Source organism: Rhea americana, unplaced genomic scaffold (assembly GCF_003343005.1).
Source record: "Rhea americana isolate MKP2758 unplaced genomic scaffold, rheAme1 scaffold_510, whole genome shotgun sequence".
Classification (NCBI taxonomy): Eukaryota; Metazoa; Chordata; class Aves; order Rheiformes; family Rheidae; genus Rhea; species Rhea americana.
This window is the reverse complement of record NW_028186658.1, coordinates 140,194-165,990: the sequence shown is the minus strand read 5'-3', so window position 1 is coordinate 165,990 and position 25,797 is coordinate 140,194. Positions and strand designations below refer to the sequence as shown.

At 39.7% G+C, this 25,797-nt stretch overlaps 1 protein-coding gene across 1 annotated transcript; it reads left to right on the top strand.

Annotated features, from left to right (window-relative positions):
* The first annotated feature begins 4,135 nt into the window (after positions 1-4,135).
* Positions 4,136-13,020, top strand: CUNH3orf85 (chromosome unknown C3orf85 homolog). The gene is made up of 4 exons (XM_085317987.1): positions 4,136-4,196; positions 10,576-10,724; positions 10,920-11,005; positions 12,942-13,020. Exons 1-4 carry the CDS (start codon positions 4,148-4,150, stop codon positions 13,018-13,020), a joined length of 363 nt encoding a protein of 120 aa, XP_085174113.1. The 5' UTR covers positions 4,136-4,147.
* The last annotated feature ends 12,777 nt before the right edge of the window (positions 13,021-25,797 follow it).

Below are 25,797 nucleotides of genomic sequence, written 5' to 3'. Positions count from 1 at the left end.
CAGCTGCTGGATTCAACACTGTCTCACACAGCACTAGTTCAGCTGTGGATTGCCRCAGAACGTGATGGATATCAAAAGCTAAAACACATTTAAAAGATGGTTACAAACCTAAGGTATTGTGAATCCATCAAGAAACATTAAACATTAAGCTATTGCTGTGTTCCTCATGCATGGACTCTTGAAAGGCAGTGCTTCACTTAAGCAGCTCAAGTTTGCCTTTGCACTGCATCCTTGCTCAGTCTAGCWTGTCCAAATCACACTGAGAATGCCAAACATAACAYCAARACAAGGTGAAAATGTTCTCAGGCTCTTTAGACTGCTAATAAATGCCCTRTTTTTAGTTATTCATAGTAGATTGTCCCCAGGATGGTGTGCAACTTTCTGTACACGTTTTTACTGCTCTGTTTTCAGAGAGAAACCTTCCACAYCCTGTGTGTTTTATGCTCTCCTAAAAACTACTTGCACTTATCTCATCTGCATTCCAGAAAAATATCGCAGCAACACAACACTTAATTTTATTTTTTTAAGTTCAAGACTGGTGTAAGCAGACCCACTTAAGTCAAAGCTGTCTTGGAGTTGAATAAACACAACTGGTAAATGTTAGACAAAGTGAATCCAATGAAATATTTGATAATAAATCCACACAGAAGATGATGGTTTTCCACAGATACACAGCACTTTGCAAAGTATAAGAAAYTGCCTTTATATTTAGGTGGCAAAACTAGACCAAAAGAGTTAAGCTTCCTGTTGTGAGACACAGGTACAGGTGTGAAACAGGTGCCAAGGAAGAAAAAGAATGTGGCATTTTCGAGCTCATGACCTCAAACTGTTCAACTGGATCTTCCTTTCTGTTCTATAACTGAGTCTTGTAGACTGGTTTCCTATCTGTGTGCCCTTTCCAAATAACTTTAYCATCTGTTTGCTAATCTCAATGAACTTGAAGCAGCAAGTGATCTTAAAGACAGAGAATTCCTATGTATTTCAGATATTTTATAAATTAGCTATTTTATAACTACTTCATTAGTCAAACCCCCTGAAAAAATATTTCAGGACACAGAGACCACATTATAAAGCCAATGGTCATCTTCCTCGGTATGTTTTTGAGATAAGCCCAGTCTCTTTTGTTCTAGCTCTTTCTAAATCTGTTCCAGCCATAGTCAGTTACTGTTTTAGTTTTTTACCTTTTTTCTTAAAAGAAAAAAAAACTTTTTATTTGATTCCAGTAGATGAAGAACATAGACTTTTCCTCTGAAATGGTGATTACTATATAAAATTATGAAAGGTAAAAAAAAAAAAAAAACTGGTCTTCTGCTAATTTAGAGTTCTGTTGTTTGAAGCCTGACTTGCACCTTGTCTTATTAATAATGCTGGTACCATTTAAGATTGCCTGATGTGTCCCTTTATATAATCCTACTTTCACATGGTTGTAACTTAGTTAAACTTTTATCATTTCATCTGATTTTTTTTTAAAACGTGTTAGGTGTCTGCCTCAGACTGAATTTTTTTGGAAGCATTTCAGCCAATATCTCAGCTATTTCTGCAAATGAGACAAGGACATGTGTGTGTGGGGGGGAGATTTAAGTTAAACCGAATATTCTGGTGACAACTCCTTTGAAAAAGCTTTCCATGCCTTAAAGTAGGGTACAGAAATTTGACAAGAGAGGGAGGGTATCATATGAGAATGGTATGATGATTCATTTCTCCATATGAAGATTTGAGCCACTGGGCCAAGTCATATATCTTCCAAAAAATGTGCAATCTGTTTGTCTGTTAGGGATTAACAGCTAAAATTCTATATTCAGTAAAAGCTTTTCATGATTTTTAGTGATGTCCAGATTGCCTATATAATGCCCTCAAAGAACAGCTAAGAACACATCTGGCTCCGAAAAGTTCTTCTATGTGAGACAGCTGGGSATATGCAACCCTCAGACTGAATATACTTACTGTTTTCATTAGAGGTCCAGGAAAGGACACTAGCTTCCTCTTAGGTATCCTGAGCTGAAGTGAGCCTGGGCCACAGCAGGATTTGGGGAGGAAGCTGGCAGGAGGCAGCTCTATGCCTACATGGAAGTGGTAAGGAAATTAGAGGAAGAAAGGACTTGGGTGGGGAATGGCAGTGGGAAGCCACTTTATATACAAGGGACTAATAAATTATTCAATATGAAGAAGTTCAGCTTTATGGGTTTGGAATCATTTCATGTGAAATTGCACACAGCAGGAGGGAAGATAAATCTTGGAGGAAGACAAGAGTTAGGCAGGCTGGACAAGAAAGACTGGGAGGACAGGAGGGAGACTAAAATCAGACAAAGACAACAAGATGACACAAAGAAAGGTGAGATAGGAAGAGTAGGACATTTGGGTCTATGTTGCCAGTCCAGCAGTGCTCCCTGTGCCCCAGTAACTAGGAAGCCTCAGGGGCTGTTATCATCTCACCTGGCCTAGGCCATTTCACTAACTCTTCTCTCTATGAGCAAACTGCACATTAAAGAAAGGGTAACTRTGATGAATATGAAATGACATGTCAACATATTTTTTCCATATGTCATGATAGGTAAGGAAACAGGAACTGGGAGGAAAAGCCTGTAGAAGGGAAACTGCAATAGAAAGCAGATCCATGGAAGAGCTAAGTGTCGAATGGACTGGAGAAGATGGCTCAAAAAGGTCTGTAAGCTAGAAAAGATAACYATGGAGGCTCTGTCAGGAGGTCTACAGTTCCTGAGAGTTTATGTTTGCCAGATACCTGGGCTACCCACTGGCAAAAGTCCATTTTTTTCAGCCTTTAATGATAGTTTTTTCAGTCTTTAATGCTAGTCCCCCAAAAGGCTGGTATCAAACACTTAATTTAGTAGTTCAGAGGTGGAGAAGRTGGATCCAAATATTCCAAGTTCAGATGATTAATGCTTTTGGTTATTGTGTTCCTAGAGTGCAGAGTACCTGCCTCCAAGCATAATTTTTCTGGGGGGAGGGTTGATTTATATTTTTTAAAGAATGATGCTAATATAATACTGAAGTTGCTAAATGACATACAGCAAAGTTAGGAATTCTAGTATTAGGCCTGCTGCTAAAATATCTCCCCTCCTCCCTCCTGTCTACCACTGTATGATGACAAAAATGATAGGGCTCTATAATTACATAAGCAAATGCTATTTCACTTCCCAACAAACTTTTGGTCCATTCACTATCTAGACTGAGTGGTTCTTACCATGGTTGTCCTTACTCTAAGAATGAAGTGCTCCTGCCCAACAGCATGGAGTCTGGTCCCTGGAACCTGTAAAGTCAACAAGGTCTAATTCTCTGACCTAAAAGTCTTTGAGTGTATGTACACTTGAGCTGRTGAACTACAGATCAACTCACCTCAATGTGTGATAAAGCTCAGCTTTTCCATGGGTCTGTTCTCCTCGATGCATATGAGTTTAGGAAGATGAACGGGACTGCAGCAAGATAAAACAATTACAAGCAATTAATTATGTAAAAAAAAGGGGGGAGGGTAACATATACCCAAAGACATGAGAAAGGTAAGATAGCGTGAATTCACAGTGGCCCACCCTCTGCAGATTCCTGACAATAGAAAGAGAAAACAAAAGATCCTATGATTCTTTTCTAGTTGGCAGGTACTGAACTCCCTCCTTCCCTCCCTGTCCCAGTGCATTCTCAAAAGGTTTTCTTAGAAGTTTTTCTCAATCCAAGCATTATAGAACTAAAATACACTGCATATTTAGACACTGTTCTTGGAGCAGGTTGATTCAAACACTATTTCTCACCACTCATTTCACAAACTATAAAACATATACTCAATTACAACCAGGGAAAATAGTTAAGCAAAAGCCTGATTCTCAGACACCTGCCATGTTCAGCATGCACAGAACAAGCCTAGCGTACTATTTCACATTATAAAGCTTAAGCAGAAGTTAATGTACCCACACAATAATGAGTTATTGTGTCTCACTAGAGGATCAGCTTGCAAAGTCCAAAGTGTATGAACAGAGGCATACAAGACAAATCAGAGCTAAGCACTGTACCCTGCCCTCTGACTGCACCAACACTTTAGAGGTATCTGGTGAATGATTTATAAACCTAAAGATAGCAAAGTATAAAATTGTATGGCTGTCCCTGCTTTAAAAAGGAAACACTCTCTGGACAATTTGCAATGTCTCTGAAAATGTTTCAAATTCTGGTGCCTGCTCTGCTGTTTACAGGTAAGTGCCTGGCACCCTCTCTCCTGTCATTTCCTTCTGGCTTGTTAAATAGTCAGCTGGCAAGAAAACCATGTTACAGCCAGAATAGCGCTGATGAAGGAGAATTAACTGGAAATCACTGCAGTGAGGACATATGGGAGAGTGGGCGAGCACAAGGCTACACAGCAAGTCTGTGAAATACAGTCTTGATTCTGCTCCTTGCGATTGCTTTTGAAGCTCTTCCTGCTGAACCTCTTTCAGCTCTTGGTGGTGAGAACACATTCCTGGCTGAGAAAGTCTCATAGAGGATGACTTCCTGAATTGTTAAAATTGTCAAAAAGCTTAACGCTATTTTTTTATTCTGATTACATCATTTATTGTTTGTAAGAAACACCAACAGTTCACGTGCATTTATAATGGCTCAAAATGATCAATTTTACAAGTGATTTCTGGGATGCCTGATTTGAAATCGCTTAAGGGGACTGATTTTTTCAGTGCTCTCAGACTGTCTGATCATTGGACCTTTATAACGCCTTGCAGCCAGGGCATCTAAAATTCAGAATCACTTTGTAAAACTTACACCACTGTGTAAATGGATGKAGCAGGACTGCAGCATCACTAAGGCTAAAAGAATGTTCTTTTCAAAGAAATACAGACTGGTATGGTCAAGGATCAGTGATGTGCACGCTGTGAGACTAATTTATTCCACACTAAATTAAAACAAAGCAGGCAGGCACTAAGTGACTCTAGACTTCTCATGTGATTGCCCAAATCATGGAAAGATGCTCCATCCACATGAATGTATTAAAAGCATTTCTTTGATCTCAGTGCTCCAACACACACGCTGTAAAGACAAGAGAAGAAGAACTAAGGCACAACGATGCAGGCAGACTTAGCCAATACTTAAACATGAATTAATTAAGCCTCCCTCCCACATGAGGGAAACAGCCCAAGTATTTCACTTTTTATACAGAGCAGTAAAGTAAAAGAGGAGCAGCAGTCATAGTTTGATGAAGTCACTCATTTTTCTCAGTGGAGAAAAGGATGTCTGAGAAATGATTATTAAAAAGAGGTTTTGCCCTTACACGGTACAAAAAAAGCTGTGCTGTGGATTGGGGCCACCTTCAAGCATACTCTTTCTTTTGGATCAAATTCTTTCTTTCTTGTCATATGTCCCTATGGTTTGGCTGCAGTTGAGGCTCTGCAGGGAGGGAAGGAGACAGAAAGGCTCTCTCTCTGCTGCAGGTTACCGCACATCTAGATATCTTCCCTTGCCTTTATTTGCACTCCCTGATCTGTTGTGCACCTGAGCTTGGACCATTTCTGGGTCTTCCTGAACCTCACCACCTTTCCATTAAAGGCCAGGATGACACATCCAGGTTCACCAGAAACCAGGCTGTGAGCAGCCTGATGACACTGCTTTGGAAGAATGTTATCTTTGCTCTTATCTCCCTTTTATTCCCTCTGTCTTTCACAACAACCTTGTTTGCCCTCTTTCCAAGGTTCTTTCTTTACAAGACAAGAAAAACGATTTACTACTGATTTTAAAAGAGTTATGAAAAGCTGCATTGATCATTGGCAATGTGCAGTTCAGTTTTTCATTAACTGTGAAACCTTTGAGCAATGATCAAGATAGTAGTGAATTAAAAAAGAGCCTATAAGCCCAGTAATGAGAACCTGACACTTCATCACACCCTCAGTTCAGCCACTACAAATGATTACTGCACCACTGCACACCTCTGGGAATAGGCTTTGGGGGCTGTTTGTTGGAGCTTTTCTTCAGCCTTTACAGAGTGCTGCAGCAAAGAGTGGAGCATTTTTCATCCTCTGTTGTAGAGAAAGTAGTTCCTTCCCTAGGATTATCTGGGAATTTTGCCATATTTCTTGCTATTACTGGTCCTCGCAAAATTTCCTGACCTCTGGCATCACACCAACACATTCAATGGGTGATTAAGTGTCTGTCTCTTGTCTGCCTTTGCTGATGAGGGAATGATGTATCTCTAATGACTGCTAATGACTGAGATCTCATCTCCTGAACCAGAGACCTCTTGTGTCCTGTGCTGGAAAATTAAGAATTGTCAAAGAATAGAGATGACTATACTTCAAACTTTAAATATAAGCAGATGCGATCAAAATTCCAAAGACTGGGTGATACGAACTGTGCTCAATCGCATAACAATAGGTGACTTAAATTCTACAGCCAATAGGCATTAGCAAATCTGATTTAGTTTTATTATAGTGCTTGTCCCCATCCAAATATGTAGGGATACATAGCCAGTGCACAAACAACTATCTGTTTTTCACCATTGGCAAAGGCAATATGCAGGAGTTTAATTTTAACCTAACTTTATTTCAACATAACTTTAACAYGCTTTTCAACTGAAAATATGGTGACACATTGTGACACAAAAGTGGTCTATAAAATCCAAAAAGTGTCCCTGCAGCAGTTAACATACACCTGTAAAGTACTGACAGATACCCACATCCTGATTTTTATGGAATGTCACATAATCTACAAAAATACTTTAGAAAACCRTCTAAGACAGAACCAGTCACTTCCACTCTTTTATTTCAGCACTTATATTAATGCATTGTGGTATTCTGAATCCTTGCATGTTTCAAAATAAGTTGATCAAAAATGAAAATAAGATTTTTATTGGCACAAAGTACTCTTATGAACAAGTCTGTCCAAGATATACTTGGAAGTTTGATGGGGGAAAAAAAAAAGAAAAAAGAAAGACAACTATGTACTAGTGTATGGCTTTGTAAATATTTTCTGGATTTAGAAATTTAGAGAGCTGAAGCACAGGGCTTCGTTCCGGCCCATACCTAACCTTAAGAAACACAGCTGAGTTGCAGCACTCAATTTACCTTTTCAAAGTTCCCAACACGTCAGCATCAGCAACTTCAGCAAGGTTAAAGTGTCGAAGGTTGAAGTTTAGCTCTGTCTAACTGTTGGCTTTAATATCTGATAGCACAGGCAGGCATACCCCTGTGATCTGACATTTTGACCAGGCACAGCTACTAAAGCCGATAATTAGAAGAATTACTAGAGTAAAAGGAAGAGAGCCACAGCAACTGCTGACTTATAACATTTAAGTTCCATTGACATAAATAACTTCAGCAATAGCTTTCAGATTGTCAGAAACATGCAATAGTCTTCAGAAAGCAAGGAAACAAATAGCTCCAGTTTATATGACAGCACATTAAGAGAGAGTAAAGTGTTGCTAAGTAATGGTCATATTTTTCATAAACACCCTGGCAAGTCAGGCACAATCTGTTCTTGCCTGTGGTGGATGCACACAAGGGTTAAAGTTTGGTCCCAGGACTTGAGATTGTTCCTCACTGCTTACACACTGCTGCTGATCCACATAGCAAGACTCCTTACAGGGGAGAAGTGTATGCTAAACTAAAGCATGTCTAAAAGTTCGTCTCCTTATGATTAAATTCTTTCATTAGATATGCAAGTGGTGGCTTCTTCCTCTCCAGAAGGACTGCTAAGCACTCAAGAGCTCTTACTGCTCAGCTTTTTAGAAAAGAAAAATGTATCAATTTAGTGGGTGCCTAAACAGAAAAAGGTGTCAAATCTAATCCCATACTTCCATTTTTGTCTGTATGACAAAGTGGATCATTATGCACTCAGCAGACTGAAAAAGATGTCTCCCTACAGAGTTTTTGGAGTTGCACCCAGCTAGGTATCTTGCTTTCTAAAAATCTATCCATGCACAATAGAGTTATGCTCCCATATGAGTCTGATATGAGATTTTAATGCACAGTAACTTAAGAGCCATGCAGGCTTTTGTTTTTATCCTTTTAGTATAATTTGCTTGCTATACTCTGATACTTTTTTCTTAGTAGCCCAGAATTCCAAGCTATTTAATATGCCTTCTCCATAATCAGGTTTTCTGACCTTCAAGGCTGGATTAAGTATCCATTTGCAATTTTGACTAAAGATGACAAGAGGCTACCACCATCTCCTCTCTGTTAAGTTTAATTTTATACCAGTTCTCACTAAGCCAAAATGAGATGCTCAGAAGATATCATAGGAGTAATAAGAAGTAATAGTTTTCCCTCTGAATGCTATATACAGGCCAGACAAAACTATCTGTTGAAGGCAGAAATTACACAAGCTAAGTATCTGGCATGTGAAAAATGGCCAATTTTTCTGTAATTTGATTTTCATATCAGAATGTTGAGTGAATCTATAGAAATTATGAAAGGAAACAAATACTCTGACTGGTAGCAGCTGATACTGCCTTTACAACAGTTCACTTCCCACACACATTCCTCCTATTTTCCCTCCGGTTACTATTAATCTCTAAATATGCTTTTTAAATAACATACTCATCTTGGAGAAAGGAGGAAAAACAGAATTGAATAAAAATATTCACATCCAATGCGTTCAGCCTTCTTAACACTGACTTAACTTTGTTTCACTAGAACTTGAACTTCTTTATGCCTCTCAACTCAACTTTACACGTTCTGAGCAATTTCATCAACTTTTACCTATGCCCTTGCTCCTCAGTCTCTCTAGTGCCCCACGTGGATGCTCTAAAATTCCAATCTCCTGGCTTCTGCGCAAGTTTTCTCTGAGATGGAGAGCTGCACATGCTGCCTCTATATACTAAGTATATATATTTAAACAAAAGTGAAGCCTGTTACTGAGCCAATTTCTGATCCCAGTTCAATTATCTTAGTCCAGAAGAGTGATCATGACTTTACAAAATATTTAAAACCTAAACAAAACAAATTAACTAAAGGGAAGTTAACAGCTCATAGATTTTCTACTGGATAACAGTAAAGTGCCAGAGAAAACCTGAAATTTGGTGTTTTGTTTTATCTCATGCAGCTCTGGAACAGAGGGGTAGCAGCTTAATAGACAAAGGCAAAAAATTTATCTTTTCTTCCCCTGGCCAAAGTTTTACTTGATTTCTGAAGTCCAGAAATAGCTATTCCTTGGTTACCTAAGAGAGAAAGCATTTCATACTACAAGAGTTTACACACAGGATGTCTGAACTTTGGTTTATTTGTGTGTTAGTTAAAACTGGTAAAGATAGTGTTCCTTAGAAATCTCCTCTTCCAAAATTTCTACCTCCAGTTTCTGACTCTAGTAACCTCGAATCTGAAGAAACCGAAGTAGGGAAGAACTACCGAGGCATTCATCACTTGCTAAGCAAATGTACAATCAAGCATTTTCTCACCTTTCTTGTCCAAGAATTTTTTGACTCTGAAGAGAAATACAAGTGAAAAGGAGTAACAAATATTCTACCTCGCACATCTGCTACCTCTATGGCCTCAGCACATATTTGCTTTTTAAAAAACTAAAGAGTGGCCATGCTGCAGCTGCTCAGCAAAACCAGCAAGAGTAAGGGCGAGTGAACTGGGTTCTGCTCAGCGTTGCGCATAAGGGCAAATGTTGGATGTTGTCAGGCCAGTTCCCCTCTTGAACAGATTCTTGCCTTGAGCCTAAGAGCAATAGAGAGTCAGCAGGGTTGCAACAGCCTGGCCTGCAAAACTCCTATTGCCAGACTCTCGATGTACACGAGTTCAAGTGCTTGGCCTAGCTGTGCCAGTTCATGCAGTTCAGCCTGAGGTGTTCACTTAAACCCATTCGATAAAACTGGAGCAAGCTTGTTTATGGACACTGGCCTCACACTGGGTGACTTCATCTGAGTTTAAACCTAACCTCGTTGAAAGTTGTGCAATTTGGACTGAAGTGCTATTTCAGACCAGTTTAGCCCTAGATGGGTGTAAGTCAAAAACCCTGGCGACTAACAAGAAAAGACTTTTCCCCTACCAAGGCCTTTCATATGAAGTTAGTGAGGAATTTAGCTTTTTTTCCCGAGAGGAATTCTTGCTTMAAGATGATCATCTGCACCTGTGATGACATCAAAAAATGTCTAGAGCAATGTGGTGCAAAAAAAGATTAGCAGTATAATATCCTCTGTCCACAGAATAGCTTCCAGGCAGATAATTTCTGTGCTGTTGCTAAGGAGAATAAAGACTACACCTCACCTTTCCACAGGGCTTAGGGAGTGCAGTGAAATTCAGAAGTAGCTAGCTGTGAAATTCACACTACTTCAAGTTTCTCAGCACACCTGAGACGAGTGCAATTCCAGTCTAAACTTTTTCTGTTGCAAAACACTAGTATTAAAAATAAGGTATGCTTTAATTTGGTTGTAAATTTATCCACTTTGGATTCAACAGGAAAACAATGATCTATAGGAGCTGTTTTATTAGTTTCAGGGTATAAAAAAATTCTTTCTGAAGATCTAAGGTAAGACCATATTTGACTTCTTTTAAAGAAACTAAAATTTCAAACACATGCTACGCTGATATATAAAAAAAAATAAAAGTGTACGTACTAAACCATGCTGCTGATATTATAAATACTGCTCAGCTTCCATTTCAGGTGTCCTCGGAGCACCATTTCTGACAGAAGAATCCGCAAATCAATTTATACGACTTAAACGACAAATACCATATTCTCCGAACTACTGGGACCCAAGCAGCGGCCAGAATGCATGGGGATACACTGTGGCTGAGCAGGTATTCTTTCCACAATCTTGCAATATCTACTGGAAAAAAAAAAGGCAGAATGGGGATTAACACATAACAGAAACCTTTTGGGGCAAGCAAGGCTATTTGTGTGTATCTAAAGTCTCAGCATAGGGRAGGTTGCTCGATCTACTGTTATTTAGTATCAAAGCTAACAATATTCTTTTCTGTTTTGATCTACCATAGGTTAGTGAATCATGGACATCTTTGAGAAACACAGCACAATACTACATGGATTTGGGATCTTTTGCTTTTGATCCTTCTATTGCCAGGTAAAAATGGAGTTTCTTCACAGAGCATTTCATAGGGTCAGAACAGGTACAGGTCGCTAAGGAAACAAAACGGACAAATATAAAAACATACGAACAAAACTGGCAATCGGAGCCTAGYAGCATAATGAGACACATTAATTTTAAGAAATATGACTATGTTCATTATACAATTTGAAAAGCTGAAGATTTGTTGTTTTTACTGTCTGAGTTTTATAGTTACTTAAATGTGGTCACTTTATTGGGTAAGTTCTTTTTATTTATTTTTTTATGAATGCTTTGCAAGAACTTCATGGAAAGCTTTTTATGTTTTTTATATGTCTATAAAATACACACACACACACACACACATATATAAAGTATAAAGTCCCCAGAAGTTAAAATGTAGAAATATATAGTTGGTTTAAAATGCTGACAGAAAGCAATTCCTCAGTAGAAAAATAAAAGGCTAAGGAAAAAAATAATCTATTTCACTAACAAAACTGTATTCAATGTAGAATAAAAAGATCATTTGAACAAAATGGAGAATGAGATGTAGCAGTTGGTAAAACCATTATTTATAGATTGGCAGACAACYACATGAAATAAAGTATCTCAAATTGTCATCAAGAAATTGTTTAGGACTGTACTAAAATATAYACACATTTTTGAGAGATAATTAAGTGAAATTTAGGGAACAATTGCTAAATGATTCTGTTTGACAAGCATAATGCAGAAAACACACATTGCTCCTGAAAAATGCTTTTCACATGAAGATGTTGCAATCCTTTAAAAAGGACAGGAGTGGGTAGCACTAAACTAAACTAAACTAAACTCACAAACCTACAAGTTTAAGTGCTTAAAATAATTACAAAGAAATAGCAATTTGATTAGTCTAACAGCAACTGCTAACAGGAAAATGAGCAAACCTTTTCTCATAATACACTTTGAATATAGTCTGAATTTTATTGCTTTAAAAGTAGATTTCTTTTTGACCACAAGCACAAATTTTCATTTTGAAAAGTGGTTTTTGAAGCGCGCTGTTTTGCAAGACGAGAATTTGATTTGGGGAGTCACAAATTGAAATTCTTAGGATTGTCCCACCTGAAAGGTGTTGCCTGTTTCACTCACTCTGAGCAGGAGCAAGATGGAAAAGAAACAGCTAAAAGGTACAATCGCCCTGTCCTCCTGCCAGGCCCGGAGTCAAGGTCCTTGGGCAAGTGGAAGGAAGCATCAGGATATTATCTCACAACTTCCAAAATTGAGATGGGCAAAGGCTTGCTTGCCTGGCAGCCCTCATTTCTGTCTTACAACAAAACTGAAGTTACTTTAGGATGCTTTCTATGTTTTTCCTGAATGCCTCACCCGCACCCCCACTTTTTTCCAGCAGAAAAAGTTGTTCAGATAAAACATGCCTGACAAMCTCTAACTATTAGCTGTCCACTACATGCGTCTGAAGACTGTGATCCTGACAGTGCCAGACGTACAGCAAGATGAGTTATGCCTGCAGAATGGCAATTCTTACGATTGTCATATGAAAGGAATTAAAGCTAGTTTGCAGAAATATTTCCAGGCACTCCCCCTGAAGCATGTTTATGACTTCAGAAGGAGGCTGGTTAACATACAGAATAAAATTCATGATGCTAATATGACACAAACTAACATCTGGAGCTTTAACTAACACATATGGTAGAAAGGACAACAAGCTAGAAGCTATGAAAAGACATTCTGGATAACACAGAATAATGATTTTCAACCTTATTGTTAATGATTATTGGTATTTTCAAGATGGTCAAGAAAAGCAAGCCTATACAGCACACGCAGAAATCTGGTTCAAGAGGCTGTACCTCTAGAAGAAAATATTTGCAAATACTTGCAAATCTGAAGATTGAACTCGCCAACAAGATTTTAAATTAATTTTCAGAGGGTTTTTTAATGCAATTTATTCCATCTTTTCTAGAGAAAACATCAGATCTTACATGGATATGCTGCAGCAGTCTGGGACTCACCTCCAGCAACAGACAAGGATGAGCAATTAAATCCTACACATCTGTCATATCTGGCAATTTTAGGATACGGCATGTTACGTATTTGCCACAAATGACTTTATCTTATCCCACTGTCTATTATTTGGAAAGCTTCGCTTTCCACATTTAAAGTTTTGGACTTTGACTTGRATGCCAAAAGTGACAGAAACCACAGCTACAAGAGTGAGCTGCTTTTTCTTACACTGTAGCAGCAGGAGCTGGTGAAAACTTTTATTCACTGCTCCTTTTCTAATTAAAGAGGTGATGACAAAACGTTCTTTATGCCAAGTACTTGAGTATGGAAGTTTTCCCATTCCCATCCATTAATCTGACTTGTTTCAGGACTTCTGGAACATCTTTGAAGAAAGGGAGGGAGATCTCAAATTTCTTACAATGTATCATTAACAAATTCCTAGCAAACACTAGTAAGTTTTCAGCCCCAGTCAAAGTTTCCACACMGAAAAAGACCTGTTGGTGAGACCAAAGCATATGGTAACCCTAAGGGCAGAGTAGGTAAAGGAAGGCAATTTTATCACTTTTCATCCTCAAAGARCAGGTTTTATGTGTTGTGAGTGCCAAGTCCTTTGTGAATATGAACTATATACCAAATGGAATGAATATGAAGAATGTGTTGGATCTTCTAAGGAAGAATACGTATTCTGACATCTCAGCTATCTCTACCATGCTGCTAGGTTTRAAAGTATCCTCAGGCCATTATTAATTTCCCTGCGTAGGACACTGGGCCTGAAATTTCCATTATTCATTAGCTGAAACTGGAAATTCATTAAGTACTTGAAAAAGATAAATGAGATGCAAATTCAGTATTTACTATGTAGAATTTCACATTTTCATTCACACTACTTAATTATGAACTGTTCATTTAAAGATAAGGGGTGACAAGTGACGTATAGACTAAAAGACCCCAACAGTTAAACACACAATTATGTCCTGGCTGTTACACTCCTCTTCTCTTGTCACCCATCCTTGGATAAACAAGTTCTGCAGTTCCTCAACCCTTCCACTGTTTTCCTCAGTAATAAAAGCAGGCATTACGAAGTTACTGAAGCTCCTCAGTTCATTGAAAAAAAAAAAACAGGACTGTAATGATAAGCACAGCCTCTTATTTTAAATTGTAAGTTAAAAATCAGAGGATTTTGCTTCCTCCAGTTGTGCACCTTGCTGATCCAACAGATGCTGCTGCCCAGTATACAGAGATGTCCAAGACATTTGTGCATCAGCTCCTGAAGTATTGCTGTTTTCAGCCTGCCTCTTTAACGGATGTTGTGGTCAAGGCAGGGGTGTAGGATCTGCCTGAGAATTAGCTCTAGATTTTATGTCCATCCTGTAAGTTAAATCAAAATGGGCATTAGTTTGGGAGTTGATTTACAAACAGTTTGGACTACAGATATCCCAGGAGTGTGGATGATGAAGTCCAGCAGTGAAGTGGAGGGTAAAATGAAGTGTATCTTAACCTCATTTACTGTCAGCTAGTGAGGTAACTCTCCAAACTTTATGAACCTATTAACACTGTCAGTGATACAAAATTAGAGTAACCACTGCTTTAAGCCTATTGCCATCAGGACAGTCTTGCATAAGGTTGGTTTTGTGACCAAAATGTCAGACAAAGCCAGAAGATGCAGTCTGACAGTTCTGTTGTATTTAGACATGACTAATTCTTTTAAAGAAATTGTTCTGAAAGCCAGAGCCTCAATCTGCAAAAACAYAGCTTCAAGCTAATGCCACTAATTCAGATAATTAGTCCTGCTGAATTAAATGGGAAGAATTGTACACGCATGAGTAGCAGTGGAGGATGAGGTGCTTATTTCTTGTTATCAAACTACATGACAATCATGACACTGAGTAAATGGCTTTCACAGGCATCTGAATGTTAAACTCCTTCCTATGCAGTCTATTAAAGACCAGGAAAAAATTTTTCATCCTCCAGGTTTGTTCCCCTTATTTAGCTTTACATAGTGTTCCAGCATAGGTAACACTGAACTCTTCCTTTCTGACTTTTCCAACATACCTTCATGTTGCCACCCACAGGCTTTTCCCCCCTGCTTTTTCTGTGCAGCACAGATGCACAGGTAGTATCTTACCGATAAAAAATCCAAAGCACAAAGTTAAAATAAAGAGAATTTCAGATGCAGCTCTGCTGATTATGAAGGTGGACACAGGTTCTTTACTATCAGGATGATGGGCTGCAATTTCTTTCTGGAAGTTTTCGGTCTCAGTAGCAGAGCAGGAAGGGACTCCTGTCCTCCTGCTCTGTGAAAACTGCACAGCCTCTAGTTGATTTCCAAACAACGTAACTTATTGGAAAAGGAGCACCAACTCCCTGAGGCCAGTCACATCATGGACATCATGGAGAAGAGAAGGAATGGGTGCTGAAAGAGAGGAAAGAAAGCTGGTGTCAGATTTGCCTTTGTACAGAAGCTAACTAGGAGGGGATGCAGGAAACCATCTGTCCAACAGCCCTGAGTCTCTTTTCTGAGTGACATGGGCAGCATGTGTTTCTAAGTGGAACTACAGAGATCAGACTCCTCAAAGTTTCATGGCTGGTTAGCAGCTCCAGCTGAAGGTCTTCCTTAGCTGCTGCACTTAGAAGGTATCTCCTCCAAGGGGGTTCCCAGGTGTCTAGTCAGATCTGAATCACACTGCAGCCCTTTCCACAGTCTGAGCACTTGCTTGTTCTCTCTGTTACTTGGATCCCTAAATGTGCAAAGCTTAGAAGAACCAATTTTTCTCTGTGATCTCTGCCACTTTGTTAAATTCAACTAAAAAGAGCTCAGCATTTAATTTTCACTGTGGCTGGACACAGAAGACAAACAAACAGATGCACACCCCAACAGCATGATTTTATGAGCCTTGCTTTTGTTAGAAAGCCAGATGAAAGATTCAAGTGTTGTCTGATGTGACAGGAGAAATAAGAAAACCCAATTCTCCAACAGTAATTACAGAAAAGATTAATGCTACATGGGCCTTCTTCTAAGCAGAAACACAAATCATTCAAAGCAGAGCTGCAGAGCCTAAGTAAGCAATACATAACCCATGTTAGAAACACTGAATGTGGGATAAGTCTGAAGGACCACACTGAAACACCATTTTCTATGAGCTCAGCAAGTAACAGTACATAAAGGTAATAGGAAATGCTCTAGGTGACCCTGCTGAGCAGGGAGGTTGGACTAGATGATCTCCAGTGGTCCCTTCCAACCTTACTGATTCTATGATTCTATGATTTTATGAAAGAAACACTTATTTTCTGAGCTGAAATGCTTTCTTCAAACAGAACAGTAGCACCTGATATTCAAGGACAGATCTACATGCTACTTCATCACTATGGTAATTCAGACGATTGAATGGGGTCTCATTCAATTTTAATGCATAAAACGTTTGGCCTTGTATCACATCATTTTTATGCACCTGCTTTACATTTGATCTTCTGTTRCCTAAATTTAAACCAAAACTGGAGAGAGAAAACACTTATCTAATCTATATCTACTGCTGTTATCCTCAGTGCCAGCAAAAGCAAACTGTGTTCACAGTGATTTTATRTTGGCTGATTAAATATACAAATCACCCACCTGAGGCAGGTATGTTGCCATAACCAATCCATGTAGAGTGGAAAATAAATGATTAGTGTTTTGCATCACTCATAGGAAGCAATGAGATCAGAAGTTAGACCATAAAGATTTCAAAATTATCCACAACTGAAAAACACAGTCAGGAAAAGAAATAAGCACTCTTTGTATATGATTAGTATCTTACAAAATCCCAGTAATTACTTTTCTGCTCCAAAGACTGTCAGAGAGATCTGTATTTCAGACACACAATATCATATCAAGCATAATCTGTGGGGAAGAAGTGACAACTCTTCACACAAGTGAGGCCATCAAGCTGGCTGGCTGTAAACCTGATTGAYGCGTGGAGACCCAGCGAGCGGCTTTTCCCCTTGAGGCCAGCCTGCAGCAACATCCTACCGCAGCACCGGGTGGGCTGTGCCTACCACTCACAGAGCTCAGTCGCTTCAGCTCTCCCCATCCACTGCAGAAGGGCCAGCTCTGCTGGGTCAGTGCCAGTCCAGGTAGGGCTCGGGAAGGAAGGAAAAGGAGTAAGACTGGTGTGTTGCAGCCTTTGAGGATGAAACAGTAAAAGCTGCGTTGCCCCAGGCATTACCAGATAACCCGTGTGGAGCAACACTTCGTATTTGGCTGCTTACTCCAGGTGGCACAGCCACTGCTAAGGTGATTTCATGCCAGTCACTACCTCATTGGSAGGACTGAATAAGCATGTGAGATCCTGTCTGAGTAATTCATTCAGCTGTGTCCTGGCTGTGACTGAAAGCTGCTGCGCAGCAGGGAGCTAGTGCAGGGAAGGCTTAAAAAACATCCTTACAATTGCTATCCATATTATCAGCACAAATCCAAGGCTTGACTGTGCAAGGTGCCATCGGAAAGCAGTCAGTCTGCCATCCTCAAAATGCCGGTAGAACTATCTAACGATAAGAAAACAACTGTGGGAAGGAAGTGGCTAAACAGGCAGCCACTTAGCATGGTGCTGGCTGTTTACCCCTGCAGCATAACTGGTTAGGTAGTTATTTAGAAGGATGTATTAAATAGGAATCTGTAATTTAAAGCAAGATTTGAATGAACCTTCCACAGAAGGCTCATATGTCATTTGGGACAATTACATTTTGTTAGGCATACGGACAATTGATTCAACCATGATACTTTATGGCCTAAGGAAACTGTTTTCCTATAAATAAGAAAATAATCTCCTTTTTTAATTACTTGAGGTTACACAGCACCCTACTCCCTCCTCATCCTCTCTGCCCCAAGCTGAGGTCTCTTTTCATTGCCTCAGTAATTGCCAAAAGATTAAATATAGCCAAGGCACATGCACAGGTACCATTTATAGCAATGAAAGGTTGCTCTGCACCTCACTAAAATGTTCAGGCTGCCTTGATCTACCAGGATCTTCTGGGAACAGTATATAAAGCAAAAACTACAAAATAAGAGAATTAYAGAAAAGTCTCTTTACATGAAACAGAAGGCTTTGTCATTAGGACATACTAGTCTGAAACCAGGAGTGGAAGCTGAAGGATTTTTCAGAGAACTCCTTATCTGCTGGCTCCATTTCCTACAGCAGATGCCTCTAAGCTAGAAGGCTAATGGAAATAGTGACAACGCAGCAGAGTGAGGGAAGATGGGGTATTTCAGGTAGGCAGTCTCACTTTCCAGGTCTAAACTAACACCTAAAATTGCATGCCTGGAAATAAAGGGGTTATCAGCACACTTCATGAAAGCATTAGGCACATTTTCCTAGGATCAGCTTCTTAAGGAACATTTAATGAGTAAGCAGAGATTAAAACAAAAGCATGCTGTATCATCTGCTTTTCAGCCAGTTTATTAGAAGAAATGATGAGTCCCAGGAGAACCAGAAATAGATAACTACATTTTTCTCAGAAGCTCACTGACATAGCTCAGGCCAGCCAAGTTTTCTCTGAATCTTTTTCAAGTTGAACTAATCTTCACTGAAACCTGCTAGCTTGAAACTGCTGCAACTATTAGTCTGGTAGGGGAAACTTGAGAGAAATGCATTGAAATTGTCAGTTTGGGTTTTGAGCAGAGTCTGAAAGTAGCTGCTCTGCACGAGCAAGCTGGCTGGCAAAGGACTGATCTGTCCTTTGAATCTGACCCCGACAGAAGCGATCTGTCTCCTGTAAGTCCTGCAGCATCAGGACTCTATCAAGTTAAAGAGCTGTTTTAACCATCCTCTAAAATTGGACATCCTGAAGTGTGTATGTTTATGCAGAAAATGCCTCCCAGCACTGAAGAGTACAGACATGAAATCATTATCTCTCTAGTACAAGATCATACGATGTGTAACAGCACTACCAATCATTATGTTCAATGAAAATAATGGATTATGAGTGCTCCTGTCTCATTWTCTGGTGACAGGATCGTTATTAACTTCTGACAGCACAACGGTTTTACAGAAAAGCTCCTTAAGGAGAGGCTATATATATATGCCTGATACATTTTCCTTTTTCCTTGCATTGCTTAGATCTCATAACCAGCAAGTTTCCTGGATGGAAGGGACCACTCAGTAACTGCTAAACTGTAGGCTTTATAGTTCTCCAAATTTAGGCCACCCACTATTGAATATATATCACAGCAGCTTCTCCAAAACATAAAAATTGGCTAAGACAGCACATGAATTCTCACATATTGCACAGTGAGAATACATTTAACCATAAAGGTGGGAAAATATTGTGCATTTACAAGGTGGCAATGAGATCTGAATTAGTTTTTTCAGTGTGTAAGGAGATCCTCCTAATCTGATATGCCAGTCCCACATTGTGCTTCCAGAAATGATCAACAATAGCAGTTGCATGAGCACTTTGTCAGTAGAAACAACAGAAAGTGATGAATCTATACACAGATTGCAAAGTAAAATAGATGTTACAATAGAAAGATACATTAATAGCTTACCAGAGTATTTTTAAAGTGTGAAGTTCAGTTTTTCAGTTTCAACTCTTTCCTGGGCTCAGTATGAGTGAAGAAGGTTTGAATAATTTCAGGAAAATCAAAATTACAATTTTTGCCAATTGCTTTTATATATATATATATATATATGTGTGTGTGTGTGTGTGTATGTATATATAAGGATCATGTATTTCTCTACAGTGCCTTGCTGTGATTTTTGTTGCCAATCATACTGTATTGTCTTTGTTTCTAAGCTGAATGAGCATGACTCCTCCTGGGTATTCAGTACAGAGAGACCAACAGAAAAACAATTAAAATTCAGAGCCCACAAATATTCATGCATGGAAACTCATGCCAGCTGAAGTCAAGCTGAAAGTGAGCACTGAAAGACAGTGACGATAGACTACTGAATTTAATATTTACATATGCATGAATACTCTTCTGAGTTCTCTGAATGCCTTCTATGTCCTAGCAGAGCTACTTTTTAGTAGTAGTCCACAGCCCTGTGGCTGAACTTAACCCACTTACACAGTAATACTTTCGTTGAGCACTTTTCAAAGGAGATCAAAAGACCATTTTCCACAATTAAAAACAGTTCATAGCCTTTGACTAATTCAAAAGACCAAGGCAGTAGTTTAAAACTGACATATTTTCCACTACCACTTTAGAGCTCACCCTAAATTGAAGAGCCGGAAAAGAGCGTGAGAAGAAAGCTCTGCACAAATGAAAGCAGGGCCACAGCAGCATTTCCACCCAGAAGACAGTTTGAACAAATCCCAATGCAGTCAGTGTGCCCAGCTCCCTGCATATCATTAAATCTCTATAAACATTTAAATCAAGTGTTACCTTCTTTAGAAAACATCTGGTTGCAACAATAAAACTTTACGTTTGTAAAATGGCTGCTCACCATCCATGCTTCTCTAGGCTACAATGGCTCCAAGGCAGATCTTCATTTTGTCCTGTAAAGCTCCAGCTTGCTTGAATTAAGTGYGCAACTGACTACAATCCTGTGTAGTATCATCATAGCTGTGAGAGGCAGAGATCCTTTCCAGAAGAATCTTAAGCTTTAAAAACAAAATGAGAAGATTCAAGAATTTCTTCTTATGATAGACTATTAGTTCTGAAAATTCATTCATCTATATTTCACCTGATAAAATCTGAGTTTCATTCCTAAGGCCTTCTGAAAAGCCCAAGGTTACCCCTTAAAAGTTTAGTTTTGGCCAGTAGTCAGCCCAAATCAGTTGCTGATTACCATTATGTTTAGTCTCAAGAGCTAGATGTTTTCCTGACAATAGAGATTTGGACAAGTGTTGTGACCAGTTTTTGAACTGATATCCAATGGAAGGTCCAGCAAATAGAGGTGTTTCACATTTTAAAATTAATGCTGGTTTATATAGGAAGACAATTGAGGAAAATGGAGGTGTTATTCTCTGGTAACTCTGGAAGTTGTTAAATAAGCCAGTTAAAGAGCAGCTATTAGACATAATCTGCTAAAGTAATACTTCCCCAGACCCCCCTAAAAAGCAGAGTCTATATTTAGTGGGAACACATCCTCCTGAATACATTGGAAGAAAATATGTTTTGGGAGGGTAAAAACTGAGTTGAAAAAATAAACTGGTGTCTGATATCAGAGGAGCACATTGGTTATGCAAGCTAGTAGGTTTTGCTGTGAAAGGTAYATCTCCAAGAGAGGCAACCTGAAGCCTGGGGCACACAGAAGAACAGAACTGCTAAAGAACCAGTCATGGAAGCAGCTGTAAGAGGTGGCTGAAAACAGGTAAATGGATGGTGACCTCTTACATACAGTTTCAGCAGATTTACAGCAATTTCCTTTCATTTTCTCAAAACTTGTCTTTTCTAAATGTTTGTGCCAGTGCTCTCTGTTTTGGTTGTTGTGAATAAATCCTTTCTTTTAGAGCTCACTTTAGCTTGGTTTGTATGGAAAGTGATTGCTAGACAGTGGACAAGAGYGAAGGTGCTCCTCACCGACGGGCTGTGGCATGTGGGAAGGCAGCGAGAAGCAAATACCTAACCTGAGGAGTGTGCGTCACAAGAATGAGCTGTTTTCTGGGCTTTAGAAGGAGCAGAGTGAGAAAGTAGTTTGGGGAAAGTTGTAGAGCCCCGAGACAGACATCCCAGACACCATAGGAACAGTCATAGCTGGGAAAGGTTCAGAACCTGGCGGGGAGCAAAGGAGGAGACAGGAAAAAGCAATGCCTGAAGACAGCCTCAAAATCAATAGCTATTTAAGGAGCAAGAGAGGCCCCAAGCCTGGCCCTTAGTTATTAGAGCTATAAAGCTGTGATCAGATGGTGAACAACCACATCAGCAACTCCTCAGGTAAAAGTAATGCTAAAAGGGAGCCTCTCTACCATGAGACTGATAAAATCTTTAATAACCAGACTCAAGGATGAGAAGAATTAAGTAATTCTAGCTTTCTTGCCTCCTTTGACACATGTTCACATTTATACATTCGCTTGTTTTGACTGGCCTCTGTCTTCACCCCAGTAAAACCAGATGAATGGCACTGGTTGTTAATCTACAAGAGTAGTGAAATTCAGGTGTTAAGCTATAAACCATGCAGGGGAGCAATAAACTCCCTGTGTTTGCCTGTCTCAAATAGCTGTACTGTGCAAATTAAATAAACATCTGTCACCTCACTAGGGTAGGAGGGCAGGGAATTGCCAAAGATAAGCCTTTCCCAGAGTGCTAATTTAGCCTAAGTGCTAAAGTCTGAAGACACACATTATTCTTCAAATCTAAATTTTGTTTCCAAAGTAAAATGGAAGATAAATTCAGGTTAATTTGCTTTGATTTTCTCAAACTAATGCTTAACTTATATGGCTTCAAAGTGAAAAAAAATATATCCTCCATGATCTGTTACTATACCAGTAATCCATTAATGAGGCTATTTGACTATAACCAAAGAGAAGAAATTGAGTAGGAAAAATGACCAAAAATTAAAATGCTTGGAAAAACCTCCCTCTTCAAAAATGTCTGAATTTCCGACTAATCCCTTTTACATCCTGACTGCTTCATCCATACCAACCTTTCTTGCATTTAAATTCCCCTTCGYTTATTCTTTTTTGAGTTAGTGAAACAGCCCTGGCCTTTGGCTTTTAATTTCACACCACCTCGAAGCGAGACTCCAAGTTTCTTCTGGCTGCAGTCTGACACAGTTCACAGCTCCTCGACAGCAGGGTTGTGACCATGCCCTTTAAAACCTTCACAGTTTAAAGACATCACACACACAATACTCTTTTTCCAGAAAATTGGTTTGCACACCAGCCCTCTGAAAGTCTTTCCTGCTGCCGGTTGTGACTCACATTAATATGTCCCTTTTTTCCTTTTTTTCTTCTTCTTCTTTTTTTTTTTTTTTTTTTTTTTTTTTGGTGGCGTTCAAGGCCAATATGGGGAAAGCTGAGCAATTTAATTACCCAGCAGAGCGCTTACCACTATGCTAACAAGGATAACTGTGTGTCACTGCACTGCTTGCCACCTTAAGTGGGGTTAACAGCATTAGCCAAGCCCACTGAAAGGAGATCACAGAGGGGACTCCAGGTGGTATCCAAAGAGGACTCCAGGCAGCTCGGAGATTATCTATCCAGCCACAACTGCTGCCATAGACCACTGCCTCCCCGGTGGGGGGCATCTTCATCATTAAGTAGCATGTAGATCACCTGGGGAGGATCTACAGCCCAGAATGAAGGCACCAAGGTGGTAATGACATTTGCTTTTGGTGCAATAACTAGAAACAAGATGTTGTTGTAGGGCATAGCTCCTTCTCCTTCCCTCCTTCAGGCTCCCGAGCCTTTTCTGGGGAATTTATCTCCACTCCTTTCCCCCCACCCTGCTAATACTGTTGCTCTCACTGCTCCCCCATTTCTGGCATTGGTGCAGAAAACTCCTTTTCTTCTGTAGCTACCTGGCACTGTGCTTGTCCTGCACTGCCCTCCCACAAGCCCTGCCAGGCTGCTTCCTGCACACCTCCATCTCCTTGCTCCTTAGTACCGGCACCTGCTGGCTCACAGAGTCCCACTCCTGTTCTGTGTCCTGTCCCCCTTGCTGTCCCCCTCCTAAATCATCAGGCTCTTCCTGCTCACAGTCCCTTATCTGCTCTACTCCTGCTTCTGCTGGGCACAGTGCCCTTGCACGCTGCATGCAGACCATGGGCCATCAGCTGGTTATTGCCAGAGCTAGCCCTCATGGCTATTTGAATTATGACAGTGTGGATGTGTAACCGACCCTGCCTATAAATCTAGTCACATCAGGCTATTATCTAGATATTGAAAAATAGGGCATTTTATAACGCTAGAGATTCCCTCTTTGGAAATCTCTGACAGCCTCCATTGCTTAGTTCTCAGAAAACAACTCTACCTCAAAAATCATGTCTTGTTAGAGTGGTTATAGCAAAGAGCCATATTTCTTATATAGCTATATTTCCCTTATTTTTTCTTACATGTCCCACACAGAAATGGCAGAAAGCTACTACCAAAGCATTTCCTACAACGACTAGCAACACGTTTGCATGCCAAGAAAAAGGAATGTGTAAGAATATGTAAGACTAATCTTGCCTTTCCCTGTTTAAAAAGAGTTTAAAAAGACAGTACCTACTTTTAGTTGAGTTTGAAGAAAAGAACTGCACTATATATTTATATATATATATATATATATATATATATATATATATATAAAATCTTGAGCAACTCAGCCATATCTAGGATATGAATGAAAGAGTTACAACACCCAGGCAAAAATTTAGTTAGCAAAGACTCAGACATAACCCTAGATTGCCATTTGCATTCCCTGTATCCTGTTTAGGAAATGATGWTGTTTCTTCTGCAATTTAAATGGTAGCTGTACGCAGTCCCACCATCAGTTTGTCAAAAGCAAACATCTGAACGGAAGAGGGAAACCTACAGTGCATTAATTGTCCATCGATATCCTAGCGGGGCTTACCAGTCATTTTTAAAAAGAGTTATAAAAGACACCAGAGATCAGTATCTCTATCCTGCAAGAGTCATTTTAACTGTTTCCTCCTGCTGATAAGCAGATTTCTCAGAAGAAGAAGAAAGAGCAGCTGTTATCTAAGCTTTAAGGTATGTCTTCTAAAAACCATTTTCTTAAAGCATGTGCAGAGATGGACAAGGTCAGTGATTTAGGCATGAAGGTAGAAACAACGAGTCTTATGTCAACATCCTTTGTCCAAATCCAGTTTGATAGTGATGAAAAGGTGTCACTTGGTGATCTCTCTGCATGAAATGAATCTGTGTAAGACACTTGATGGGCAGGTGCTTAAAATATAAAAGCCTTTCTTATACAGTGGTCACTTCAGCTGCTGTTTTTCTGTGGATAAACAGAATACCAATGATATCAGTGCAGACAAATAAATCAGTCCGTAATGTATTTTGAAGGGATCATTCAATCAAAAGAAAAAAAAATCCAAGAACAACAATTCTCCACTCCACCTTACTGCCATCGTTAGACACTTCTGAAACATAATTCTTCCAACAAACCCTATTTCTATCCCAGAGGAATAGCAAGCCTTCTTCACTATACTYCACAGAAAAACAGTCTCAAGTGACAGCAGAGGAACACATGGAAAACTAACTGCAAATTGCTCACCTTCTAGATGCTGCTTCAGTATTCTGTTTCTTCCGAAAGGTCACTTCATCCTTGAGCTCCCATCCAGACATTAAATCAATTCCCCAACTCTGGGGTTCCTTGTAGGAAGAGATGCAGGCCCCATGCAAACAGGAAGAAGTCATTCACCTCTCCTAGCTTCCATGGTGTGTGTGTGACAAGGCACATCCCTGAAAYGTGACCTATTAGAGATATAACTTAAGCAATGTGTTTCAGCACACTTGTGTTAACAAACCTACAGGTGAAGAAAGTGAAGCAACGCTGTTCCTGGTGCAAGCTTCCTTGTGGCTTTTGAGAAGTGAGGACAACATTTTGGCACAGCTGAGCAGCTGTGGAGCATACAAGTCAAAAGCAGGAAAGGGGATATGGAGCTGAATCATCATCTTGTCTTGGTTTCCAGTCTCCCCAGCTTTGCTTAATTCCCTTGCAAAGGACACACTTAGCATACAAAAATTGACATTAGGAGCAGCATTCCCCTTCATGCACTATAATAATATCACCTCTAGAGGTACAGGAAACAGTGCAACTGAGATCACTTTGAAATCAAGGCACACCGAAACTACTTGCGCTGCACTGACAGCTTTACAAAACCTCAGTGTAAGCCACTAGACCAAAGCATTGCCTTTGTGGGCCTTTTCTAGTCAGCGACATTCTCCCT